At 45.7% G+C, this 12,121-nt stretch overlaps 1 protein-coding gene across 2 annotated transcripts; it reads left to right on the top strand.

The window, feature by feature from the left end:
- The first annotated feature begins 325 nt into the window (after positions 1–325).
- Positions 326–10,870, top strand: SDR42E1 (short chain dehydrogenase/reductase family 42E, member 1). 2 transcript variants are annotated; one of them, XM_044761363.2, is made up of 3 exons: positions 326–437; positions 7,331–7,424; positions 8,015–10,870. In XM_044761363.2, the coding sequence occupies exons 2-3, from the start codon at positions 7,357–7,359 to the stop codon at positions 9,126–9,128; spliced, it is 1,182 nt and encodes a 393-aa protein (XP_044617298.2). In that variant the 5' UTR covers positions 326–437; positions 7,331–7,356; the 3' UTR covers positions 9,129–10,870. The 2 variants fall into 2 exon arrangements, with proteins under 2 accessions (XP_044617298.2, XP_014699031.2); XM_014843545.3 differs by lacking the exon at positions 326–437 and having other exon boundaries at positions 7,215–7,424.
- Positions 10,871–12,121: the final 1,251 nt, after the last annotated feature.

Below are 12,121 nucleotides of genomic sequence, written 5' to 3'. Positions count from 1 at the left end.
TCCATCCATTCAGGCAACACTGATGGAGCTGAGCCCCTCCTATTTATGAGGCACTGTCTGTGCCCAGCATGGGGAGTACGCAAAGGCAGAGGTGGAAGTCTAATGGCAGATAGACCAATATCTGGGAATAGCAGTGGGAGTAGACCCCGAAAGGTCACTCGCGAAGCTGAAACACATGGGGCGAGCACGTGGGGGAGAATGAACCTTCCGCCTCAGCACAGGTGAGGGTGGACGAGAAACCTGCACATCATAGACATGCCTAGACCTCCGGGCTTCCTAGAGAGGCCCAGATGCTGGGCAGGCCCAGATGTTGGGGAGGCCGGTCCGAGAACTCGGGCGCCGAGCGGGGGCGGTGCGGGGCGGTGCGGGGCGGGGTGCTGAGGTCTGAGCCGGCCGCCGCCGCCGCCGCCGCCGCCGTCGCCGTCGTCGCCGTCGCCGTGAGTTTGCCTGGGATAGGAGGGGAGACCCCCCTGCGGGGACCCGGGCTTGGCTGGCTGCCGCGATCACTCGTCGGGGGCGGCCGAGGGCGAGCCCAGTGCAGCTGCGGGGGTGGCCGCCGCGGTGGGACGAGCCCAGCGGCCGGTGGTCCCCTGCGCGGGTGGCGGGGACGTCCTCCCCTGTTCACTTCTTTCGGATTCCAAGGAGCCGGGCTCGGCGTGGCTTCCCAGAATGTCGCGAAAGCCTCAAACGCTGCCTGGCCTCTGATTCCCTTTTTCTCTTTATTAAAAGACAGCAGGCCCCAAGCTCACAGCTTTCGACAGGCACCTGTAACTCGTTAGACTGACCCATATCTCTTGTCACCACCCCACCTTTTGGGAAGGTTACCTTGTCTGTGACAAATGATTCTGGTTTCCCATTTAAGGTGGCAAGGTAAGGTTGGCACTTAAAATGAACGTGGTTCTTGTAAAATGGTGAGTAGATTTAAATAAAACATAATGGGTGAGTAATAGTACCAGAAGTTCCAGTTGTGATGGAAATTGTCAAAGTGGTAAGTCAACAACCTGCATTGTCCCAACCCAGCTGGCGGGTCCTGCAGACCTGGCTTCGAGCCCTGGGTGCTGAGCAGCCACTCACGACCTGCAGGAGCCAGGAGCCAGTCTCTTTCTTCTTTTTCTTTTTTCTTTTCAATTTTTTTCTTCCAGCTTTATTGAGATATAATTGGCATTATAACATGTAATTTTAAGGTGTACGATGATGATGTGATGTCCGTATATATGTGACATACCCACAGGAAGTTTAGTTAACATCTCCCTACCTCACATAATTAGAACTTTTGTGTGTGGTGAGAACTTTAAAGATTTTTTCTTTTAGCAACTGTCAAGGTTATTGTTAACTGTAGTCACCGTGCTGTGTATTAGATTCCCAGAAATGATTCTGTCTTATAACTGGAAATTTGTGTCCTTTGACCAACATCTCATTTCCCCCACCTCCCAGCCCCTGGTAACCACCCTTCTGTTTCTAGGAGTTCAGCTTTTTTTAGATTCTACATATAAGTGAGATCATATAATATTTGTCTTTCTCTGTGTGACTTATTTCACTTAGCATAATACCCACAAGTTCTGTTCATTTTGTCAAAAATGGCAGGATTTCCTTTTTTATGGCTGAGGAATATTCCATTGTATAGGTACTGTATGCCACATATTCTTTATCCATTAATCCGTTAATGAACACGTAGGTTGTTTTCATGCCTTGGCTATTGTGACTAATGCTGCAATGAATGTGAGGGCACAGATAGACATATTTTTGAGACAGTGACTTTATTTACTTTGGATATATACATGGGCAAGTTTCTTCATCTCTGAGCCTTTTTTCTCATATCTGAAAAGCTGAGGCTAATAATAACTACCCCAGAAGATCGTCCTGAGGCTTCAGTGGTAAACCTTGAAAGCCTTTAGAGCACTTAGCCCATATTAAATCATAAATGTAGCCATAGTTGTTATTTTCATATTAGTGAGGAGGAAACAGGATCAGAGAGGTTCAGAGACTTGCCCAGAAGGGCACAAGGAATTGGTGAGAGTAGCACGTCCAGGACCCACATTTTCTTATTTCTAACCTAGGAAGCTTAATCTTGCATCCTCGCTACCCCTGCCTCGTGGGAGGAGAGGGGGCGCCTCCTCCGTGGCCCTCCAGTAATTGGAGGGGCCCTAGGAGGTTGCAGAATATGTTAGCTCTGAAAGCCCCCATAGGACTCAGGTCACCATAGGGTTGCTGCTCCAGGTGATGGACTCTGCACAGCCCCGGGTGCCTGTTGTGGTTGAGACGTAAGCTGGGGAGTCAGACAGACCTGGGTTCCAGTGGGTACACGTCTCTGCTCTACCATTCACTAGCTGTACTAATAGTAAGTATCGTCTCGGAGAGTCGTTAGGAGCATCAGGGAGAATAATTCATGGAAAGGGCCTAGCGCAATGCCTGGCACACAGTAAGTGCTTAATAAATGGCAGCTGATGCTGCTTTGCAGGGTTGAAGTGGCGGACACGCCGGCCTGGAGAGGAGAGGAAGCACGAGTGTGGTGCTCCTTGCCAACACGGCAGAAAGGGGCGTTTGAAGAGGTTGCAGAGTGCTCATTCCCTTTATGTTTATTGAGTCCACGATCTGCCAGATACTCCTTGGCCCTGCAGATACTCCTGGGGAAACGGCCTCTGCTCATATGGAGTGTAGTTTGGGAAGCAGATGGGAAAGGCAATTATAAAATTATTTAATTACTTTTGTCATAAGCATCATGAAGAATTGTGAGGATCTTTTGTGCAACAAATATGTGGGTAGAAGGAGTTTGAGTGAACAGCTGGACCAGATTTGATACACCTGAGCTGATGAGCATTAGCTGCCCTGGCTTTACCGAACCTGAAGTGAATTCGCTCACTCGTTGTGCAGCAAGCCAATCTCTGACACCGGGTGTGGAGGAAGAAAGTAGGAATTTTATTTTTGCACAGCGCTGAGCAAGGAGAGAGGGCAGCTAACGCTCAAATCCCAAACTCCTTGAAAAGCTAAAAGGAAGGGTTTTTATTTGGGGTTTTAGGTGGGGGCAGGGGAGCGTATGGCCCTGCTGGTCGGAGCTTTCCCACCAGCCTGTCTTTGGCCTTGAGACACTTGCAGAGAGGAGGGAGCCTATGACCTTGCTGGTCAGCAGCTTTCCCACCAGCCTATATCTCTTCGCGGGGAGAAGATAATCCAGGTGCTTGTCCCTTGACGGTGTCTGTCTCCCTGGAGGATAGTGGATTCTGGAGCTAGGAAGCCAGAGAGTAAGCAGGGAATGAGTGTTTTGGTTTTAACCTCATATATGCTGGGTTTAATGTGGGGAAACTGATATCAGGGTCGGTATCACTGGCACCTTGATTATATTCAGAAGAGTGTGTGCAAAGGCCTCTATGTTTGAGTATGTCAACTTCCCACTTGATGCTATGCCCATAGTTAATTTTCTTCAGAAATGTGTTTGGCTTTACACCTTGCAACCCTTTTACCTGTATCAGAGTTCCTCTCTTTATCATCTCTAACCACTTCATCTTTATTGCTTTGACTGCTCTTTGTTAAACACAAATAGTTTTCAGATCACGCGTGGAATTTGAACAACACCATTTCTCAGCCCTCTAGCCTCAATGTCCATCCGGTCAGAACACAGCTACCTTTTGCCTCTAGTCAGTACTTGGGGCAGTGATTTAAAACACACCGTCAGGGGCCGGCCCTGTGCCCAAGCAGTTAAGTTCGTGTGCTCTGCTTCAGCAGCCCAGGGTTTTGCCAGTTTGGGTCCTGGGTGCAGACCTAATACCATTCATCGAGCTGTCCCACATAGCAGAACCAGAAGGACCTACAGCTAGAATATCCAACTGTGTACTGAGGGGCTTTGGAGAGAAGAAGAAAAAAGGAAAAAAAACAAAAAAGAAGATTGGCTACAATGTTAGCTCAGAGCCAATCTTTAAATAAGAAAATAATGCTATCATAGGTTAAACTACCTAGAGATATTTGTCTTTTCCTTAAAGTACATACAGTAAATTTTTGTTTTTATGACAGCAGTCTTCAATTCTCCTCTCTGTTCCATACTCTAGGGGCACCTGGATTTGTATATTACATTATAATACCAGGGAGGTCGTAGCATCGTCATCTTGAACTCGTGGGATGAAGGAACTGTGCATAATCTAAGGTTCTTATTACTGATCCTTAGCATTTAATTAGGTCTTTGTAAATCTAAAGTACTCCTCCTCATTTTTATGACTTTCTTCTCAGAACTTCCCTGTGAGATGTCAACTTTATTGCCCTCACTTTATCTTAGTATTATCAAGAGGTCAGGCAGATTTTAAATTTCATTTTTTCCTGTTTGTAATTAAGGTTCCTTTTTCTTGATCATATACTCAACTTTAACCTATGTCTGCTAAAACGACTGCTCAGGTGAGATGGTACTACCCCCTCCCCAACCCTCCCCAGAGGAAAGCAATTACTGAACAAAGCCACGTTTTGGAAGCCTTAAAGCTATTGCGATTATAAACGCTGGTCTGAGTGCCCAGCCCTGGAAGGAATCAGATGGAAATTAATTAATAAAACAGAAGCCGTAAAGTCTGTAAAAATGTGGGAGCTGGTTGAAGGAAAACCGTGTATCCTCTTTCTCTCCCCTCTGGCCTAGCGTTCATGGAAATTTCTTGCGGTTTTCCGGGAAATGTGTTTGCTGTGATTTTTCTGCGCTTATTGATGTCGGGAGCCAGGAAGGGAGGGAGTGGTTCCTGGGTAATACCATTAATGGCTGGTAGTCTACGAAGGTTTTACCAGTGCTGTTTGTCTCGCTAAATGATTAGTTTTTCCTTACTCATTGCCACCTTTCTTGTCTGACCCTCCTAATCAGGTCAGTTAAGCAAGCTCTTACCTCAGATCGTTCTGGAGTCTGTTGGAAGGTAATGAGGAGTCGCATGAATAGGCCTGGCAGGTACCCTGAAGCATTAATAATTTGAACTTGTACATTCCCGGCGTGATTAATGTGCACATGAGCCATGATTGACCTGTGGTCTCATGACTGGACTGGAATGTTCAATTTTAGAAACAAAGGATATTAGAGATGAAGAAGAATTTCTGTTGGAGTTTTCTTAATTGGACTCTTTGAAGGTTTGTCCATTTTCTGAATCCCTTACAGTGGAATTCTTGTGGAGATAATAAGAATATCTTAAATTTTGTTATCTGGCATCCTATTAATCAAAACTCTATTAAGCAGACAGAATATTTCTGAAACCCGTGTGTGCTCTTTCGGTTAATGACATCACCTTCCTCAGACTTCACCTGGATGCTGTCCGCTGTCACCTCATTGAGCTCTCATCGTAATTTCAGCTGAGCACCCTGGCATCTCGTCCTGCCTGATAGCCCTCCAGCTCAGCTCCCCATCCCCCTTACCCAGACTCTTCCGTTTCCAGCCTCTCCCTCCTCCAGGAAGCTTGATCTTTAGCAAGGACCACAGTGAGCGCGTCCTTGCTGTAAACCTACAAACGCTTTCTCTTGTCTACAGAATAGAATGCAAACTCCCCCAAAGTGGACTTGAAGCTGTCTCCGAGCTGACCCCAGGCTGTCCTACCCCCCTATATCCCCCGGTACTCCCTTGGGCTTCAGGTGGCACTCCAGCCGCAGCAGACTCGCCACGCTCGTTGCCCAACACAGCCTTCCTTCCCTGATGCTCTTCCACTCATTTCTGATGCTCCGTCAGCCTGTGGTAACCCTCCACCTCATCTCAGCCTGCCCACATCCTCCCATTGTCCTGATTCAGCTCTAATGCTCACTCCTCAGGGAAGTCTTTGCTGATCTGCCCTTCAGAATCAATTTCTCCCCACCCCACCTCGGTGTTCGCACAGCACCTTGTTTACACCGACATTATAAAGCACTGTTGTTTTCTCCCTTTTGCCTGGTGCTTTAGATATTTGAGATAGCCTCTCTCCTCCGTCATACCCTCCAGAATGCAGGAACGTTGTCTCACTGAGCTTTATGTCATTTTCATTCCATAACCCAGGACTTTCTAGGAGATAAGTTTAATTAAAATGGCAGTGTTCATTGGCATACACACCAATGACGTTTAGACAATGCGGGGCCCTGCATAATTTGTGCCCATCATAATTTTACTAAATGAGATATATTTCACAGTGTTCAAAATCATCCATAAATTCAGCAAATACTTGTGGAGTATCTGCCGTGTTCTGGGTTCTGGTAGGGACACACCAGTGAAAAAAAGCAGAAGGTCTCAGGTCTCTTGGAAGGAGATCAATCGTAAAAAAAATAGACAAATAATTTTAGGTAGTGAAATGTGCCACAAAGAGAACAAAGCAGCATTTAAGGTAAGGGGGAGCTCTTTTGCATTGAGTGATCAGAGAACCTCTGTGAGGTGAGGAAATGACATTTGAGCAGACCTAAATATTGAGAAAGATGCAGCCAGGCAAAGACCTGATGGAGCAGTTTCCCACTGAGGCAAAACAGGAAGCATGCTTTGGTCTCAAGGCACGAATGAGCTCAGCATCTTTAAGGAAAGGAAGGAATGTCCAGTAGTTGGAGGGTAGAGGACGGATGGAGGAGGAGTGTGAGGTGAAGACAGAGAGGGAGATGGCAGGTCATAGAGGTGAAGGTAAGAAGTCTGGATTGAAATGTCGGTGGCTAACATCTCCTGCGTTTGGAAACAGCATCTGTAACAAAGTCATGTGATTATGTCAAATACTAGAATTGACTACATTTGGTTTTATGGGTACTCCAAATCCAAATGGGAGTGTTCTGCATGCAGAAAGTAATAGAATCATAAGGTCACTGTTAGGCATATTAAAGGATGCTGGTGTGTTCATTCTTGATGAATTTTCTTATAAACACAACTGTGACAATTGCTTAGTCAAACTGTTGGAATCCATCAACCATTCTCCACACCGTTTTGCCCAGTTTTTCCTGATATGTCTCACTCTTCTCTTCCATATACTCTCAGGCCACTGAGACAGTCACTTACTGAATCTTGTCTTCACCCATCACACCGCTGATTTGTGCATGAGTCATCTGATTAGCTTATCTGGCCATCTGATCTGCTTAGTACGGTTATCCAGAAGAACTTGTCAGACTTTTTTGTAACCTCGTGCTTTTGGGAGACCTAATCATGGTATGGGGGAATGTAATGGAATCATTGAATCCCCAAACTCTAGAGCTTGAAGAAAAGGAAATTTGAACAATGACATCCATGGAGCACCTGTACTGTGTTGGGCATTTTATTGGGCATATGTATACACTATCCCATTCGGTCTTCATAAGCCTGTGAGCTTATTATCAGCTCAACTTTTTAGAAGCAGCGGTAGACTCAGAGGGATCAGTAACAGTATTGCATACTTCTTTCTTGCAGGTCCAGTGATCTTTTGACTGCCACATATGGACTCCCAAAAATCTCCGAAGGAAACTGTCCTCATTACCGGAGGAGGTGGCTATTTTGGTTTCCGGTCAGTGCATCTATAAGATATGCCCATGGAATTATTTTACTGGTAGTTGCTGAAAACAGTATAGCTTTCAATTCTGATGTTAATACAAGATAGACACTTACTTGTTTGTATAATGTTAAACCAGAAATCAACTGTGGGGCCCAATGCTCGGATATTGAAATTCAGAACCACAGATATATTCCACTTTAAGAAAAATTCTCTATAGAGCCGTCAACTTGGGGAGGGGAGATTATTCATGTCACCAAAAAGAATTTAAAATAATAGCTATTCTTTCACAGTTGTGTTGTCATTCATGAATATTTCAAAGAATAGATGGTGGGTCCTAGAAGTGAGGGGGAAAAATGTAACATCTAGATGCCATGTCTTTGAAGATAAAGCCTCTCTCATGTTAATTTAAGTAGATGTGAGGATTCTCATTTTTTAATATTTGCATAAGTAAGACTTGCACCAATGAACATGTAAATTGAGGAGTCAGGATAAACCAAGAAAACTTGGATCTGCCCCACATTGACTGGTAAATTATTTTAAGCACCTTTCCTAGGCATAGCTCGGTAGTGATTTGATTTAAGTGTTTTTCTTTCTCCTCTCAGCCTGGGCTGTGCTTTGAACCAGAAGGGAATCCATGTGATTCTGTTTGACATCAAGAGCCCTACTCAGACCATTCCAGAAGGAATCAAGTTCATACATGGAGACATTCGCCACCTCTCTGACATAGAGAGAGCCTTCAAGGGGGAGGATGTCACTTGTGTGTTCCACGTTGCTTCGTATGGTATGTCAGGGAAGGAGCAACTGGATCGAAAGTTGATTGAAGAAGTCAATGTGGGGGGCACAGACAACGTGCTCCAGGCTTGCAGGAGGAGGGGGGTCCCAAGATTAGTTTACACCAGCACTTTCAATGTCATCTTCGGAGGTCAAGTTATCAGAAACGGAGATGAATCTCTGCCTTACCTACCTCTTCACCTCCATCCTGATCATTACTCTCGGACCAAATCTATCGCAGAGAAGAAGGTGCTGGAGGCCAATGGGACGGTCCTGGAAGGAAGCAATCATGTCTTGAGAACCTGTGCTCTAAGGCCGGCTGGCATCTACGGGCCTGGAGAACAAAGGCACCTCCCCAGGATAGTGAGCTACATTGAGAGGGGCCTGTTCAAGTTTGTGTTTGGGGATCCCAAGAGCCTGGTTGAATTTGTCCATGTGGATAACTTGGTGCAGGCTCACATTCTGGCCTCAGAGGCCCTGAAAGCTGACAAAGGCCACATTGCCTCTGGACAGCCCTACTTCATCTCAGATGGCAGGCCTGTGAACAACTTTGAGTTCCTCCGGCCTTTGGTTGAGGGCCTGGGCTACCCCTTCCCATCCGTCCGCCTGCCGTTGACCCTCATCTACTGCTTTGCGTTCCTAACGGAGATGGCCCACTTCATCGTGCGTCGACTCTACAACTTCCAGCCCTTCCTCACCTGCACTGAAGTGTACAAAACTGGCGTCACACATTACTTTAGCCTGGAGAAAGCCAAGAAGGAGCTAGGTTATGAGGCTCAGCCGTTTGACCTCCAGGAAGTGGTGGAATGGTTTAAAGCCCGTGGTCATGGCAGAAGTCCTGGAAATGGTGACTCTGAGGCTCTTGTTTGGGTTGGGCTATTGGTCTCACTCTTGGTTGTAGCACTTCTCACACGGCTGTCTTCTTCTGTGATTCTGTCACTGTGAAGGAGGAGCTAAAAATAAGGAGCTGATCACATTGGTTTGGATGGTTTTCAAGAAACATGGGTTTTAAAAGATAGATATCTGATGCCAAATTTTGGCTCTTTAGATTGCTGTTTAAGAATAGGTTCTTGGGCTAAGTCTTCATTTCTTACCTCTTTGTACTAATCCTGATGGGGGGAAAAAGAGGCAAAGATAAATTGGGAATGTGGGTTCTTGCGTCCTGCTTTAGAGGGTACAGTCTAAGTCATTTGGGAGCCATAGAGCTAAACTTAGATTGGAATTATCTTACTTGAATTTCTCAGAACCTAAAACTGTACTTATTTCCATTCCATAGACTTTGCATCTACTTAAAGTGGACTAAAACCCACATTGATACAGGAATGGCGAAACACTAACAGGCCTTGGGGCCGGCCCGGTGGCACAGTGGTTTAAGCGTGCACGTTCTGCTTTGGCAGCCTGGGGTTCGCCAGTTCAGATCCCAGGCGCAGACCTACGCACCGCTTGTCAAGCCCTGCTGTGGCAGGCATCCCACATATAGAGTAGAGGAAGATGGGCACAGATGTTAGCTCAGGGCCAGTCTTCCTCAGCAAAAGGAGGAGGATTGGCGGCAGATGTTAGCTAAGGGCTAATCTTCCCCAAAAAAAAAAAAAAAAAAGCCACTAACAGCCCTTGAAAATGTGTGAAAAACACCAAATTGTGCCAGATCCCTCAGACCAACCCTCTGAGGAGAGATGGCTGTTGCAGGGGAGGCACTGACTCTTCACAGTGTCAGTTTTGGGGATTCCTTTTCACCTTTTCTCTTATAAAACCATTAAATCTGTGTGACCACATGGTAGTGTTTGATGTTTAAACAGGTAGACCTTTATCTTCTCTCATAGGATTCTTTTGAGGATTAAATTCGACGAGGCATATAAAGTGCCACCCACACACCTAAGCCATTATTTTTCTTAATATTGTTACTGTACATTCCCCATGAGGCTTTTCTTCCTTGGGGTATTCCGTTCAGAGGGTGCTGTTGCTACTAATCTTTCTGGAATGCCTTCGCAATATGCTCTCAGAGTCTGTAACAAGTGTGTTTGAATATCCTCATCTTTGTATAAAGTTTTGGTCTCTGAGATTGAAGTTTAGGAAAGAGCTAAAAATCTGATGATTAAGGATGATGATCAAGCTAATGATGCCATTTGTAATTAAAAAGTGAAGCGTAACTCTAAACTAACAGACTGGTTTTCTCACTGGGAAGAATTTGGGTTCTCTGAAGGCAGCTTCCAGGGAGCAGTGTTTTGAACAATGGCCGCATTGTCTAGCCGCCCCCGGGGACTGCCGTGGAAGAGTTCAGGTTGTACTGTTGCGTAAGAACCAAAGTGGAAAGAAGACAGCGAATCTTTACCCATTCTGTGATTCCAGCTGCAGAAAGGGCAGTGTTCCACCCTTGAGAAGAGGATCGATTGCTGTGGACGGTTACGTTAGAGTTGGTCGGGAAGATGAATACTCCCTGGTGAACGGCGCCTGGGTGTTTTGGGAAAAGTGCTCAATCTGATACCAGAAGACCTGCAACCGTGAATATTTTGTGTGGCCTTAACCAAGTAACTGAAGCCTCTTTAGGCCTCAGATTCCTCATTTGGGAAATGGGAATGACTATTTGCCCTTTCTCTAAACCCACCTCCCTACCTCACAGGGTTTGTTGTGATCGTAAAATAAGATGTGGTGAAAGTACTTTTAATATATAAATTGCAACATAAAAATGAGATGGTGGTGTGTGATTGTTTTCTGTAAACTATTTTTCGAGTCTTTGATTTCATAAGAAGCTTTTGCTTCAGTCCCGGGTTTTCTTGTACGAGCAACCGCAGCGTATCTAACACTCCAGATGCGAATGGGCAGGTTTCTCTATCCTCGGCAGACTTACAGGCTAGTAATGACAGGCTAGTATATCCAGACGAGAAGGTCACTGATAGACCAGGGGAGTACAGTAAGACCTTTATCTATTGTTGTTGAGAGGTATCACCGACTTCCAAAACATGTTTGTAATGAAGTCCTTCAAAAGAAAGATCCTTCTCAGTTTTCTTAAACCAACTATGGTGGGGTTTTGCTTGTTTTTGTTTTCCACAATCAAGCTATCTGAATGAAATTCCGAATCAATATATAGGCTTTATTGTCATCCAGATATGAGACATTCGGCCATTCTACATTTGACGCAGTTGTCCTCTCTCCTTGAAACATGGTTCGTTTCCTTGTCGCGAACTCACGCTCTTCTGGTCCTTTTCATATTAATTCTCTATCACTATGTAACAAATCACCCCAAGATGGATCATCTTAAAACCACAAATAGTACCTCCTAGTTTCTGTGGGTCCGGTATTTGGGTGTGGCTTAACTGGGTAGCTCTTGTGTATAGTCTCATGAGGGTCATCTCATGACGTCAGCTGGAGCTGCAGTCAGCTGAAAACTTGACTGAAGCTGGAGGATCCACTCCCAGGATGGTTCATCCACATGACTGTTGGCAGCTGGCCTCAGTTCACCACCAGGTGGGCATCTCTCTAGGACTGCTTGAATGTCCTCATGACACGGAGGCTGGTTTCCCACAGAGCACATGACCCAAGAGAGCAAGGTGGAAGCTGCAGTGTCTTTCATGACTTATCCTCACAAGTCACACAGTGGCACTCCACACTGTGCTGGTTACACAGAGCCGTCCTATGCAGTAAGAGGGAATTACCCAAAGGTGTAAATACCAGAAGGTGGGGAGTGTTGAGGCCATCTTGGACTCTGGGCTCTTGGCTCCATGCTCTGAGTCATCCTTCCTTTTCCATGAAAGGTAGCCCACATTGACAGCTGCATCGTTTTCTCAGCCTGCTTCCTGCCGGGAGAATTTTGGGAGTCTGAAGCCTCTTTATGTTTTGAACTGTATCCCTTTCCGTCCAAGCTGGTAGTGTTACTGTGAATATAATTATTTTGAACACTTTATGTGCCTCTTATGAGTCTTCTTGCAGTTCACTCCATTAGC

Source organism: Equus asinus, chromosome 28, assembly GCF_041296235.1.
Source record: "Equus asinus isolate D_3611 breed Donkey chromosome 28, EquAss-T2T_v2, whole genome shotgun sequence".
Lineage (NCBI taxonomy): Eukaryota > Metazoa > Chordata > Mammalia > Perissodactyla > Equidae > Equus > Equus asinus.
This window is presented reverse-complemented; position numbering and strand designations above follow the sequence as displayed.

Excerpts from the sequence above, each read along its gene's own strand:
- SDR42E1 (XM_044761363.2), top strand. The coding sequence starts at position 7,357 with ATGGACTCCCAAAAATCTCCGAAGGAAACTGTCCTCATTACCGGAGGA. Across the intron at positions 7,425-8,014 it reads GGTGGCTATTTTGGTTTCCG|CCTGGGCTGTGCTTTGAACC; the intron begins GTCAGTGCATCT and ends TTCTCCTCTCAG.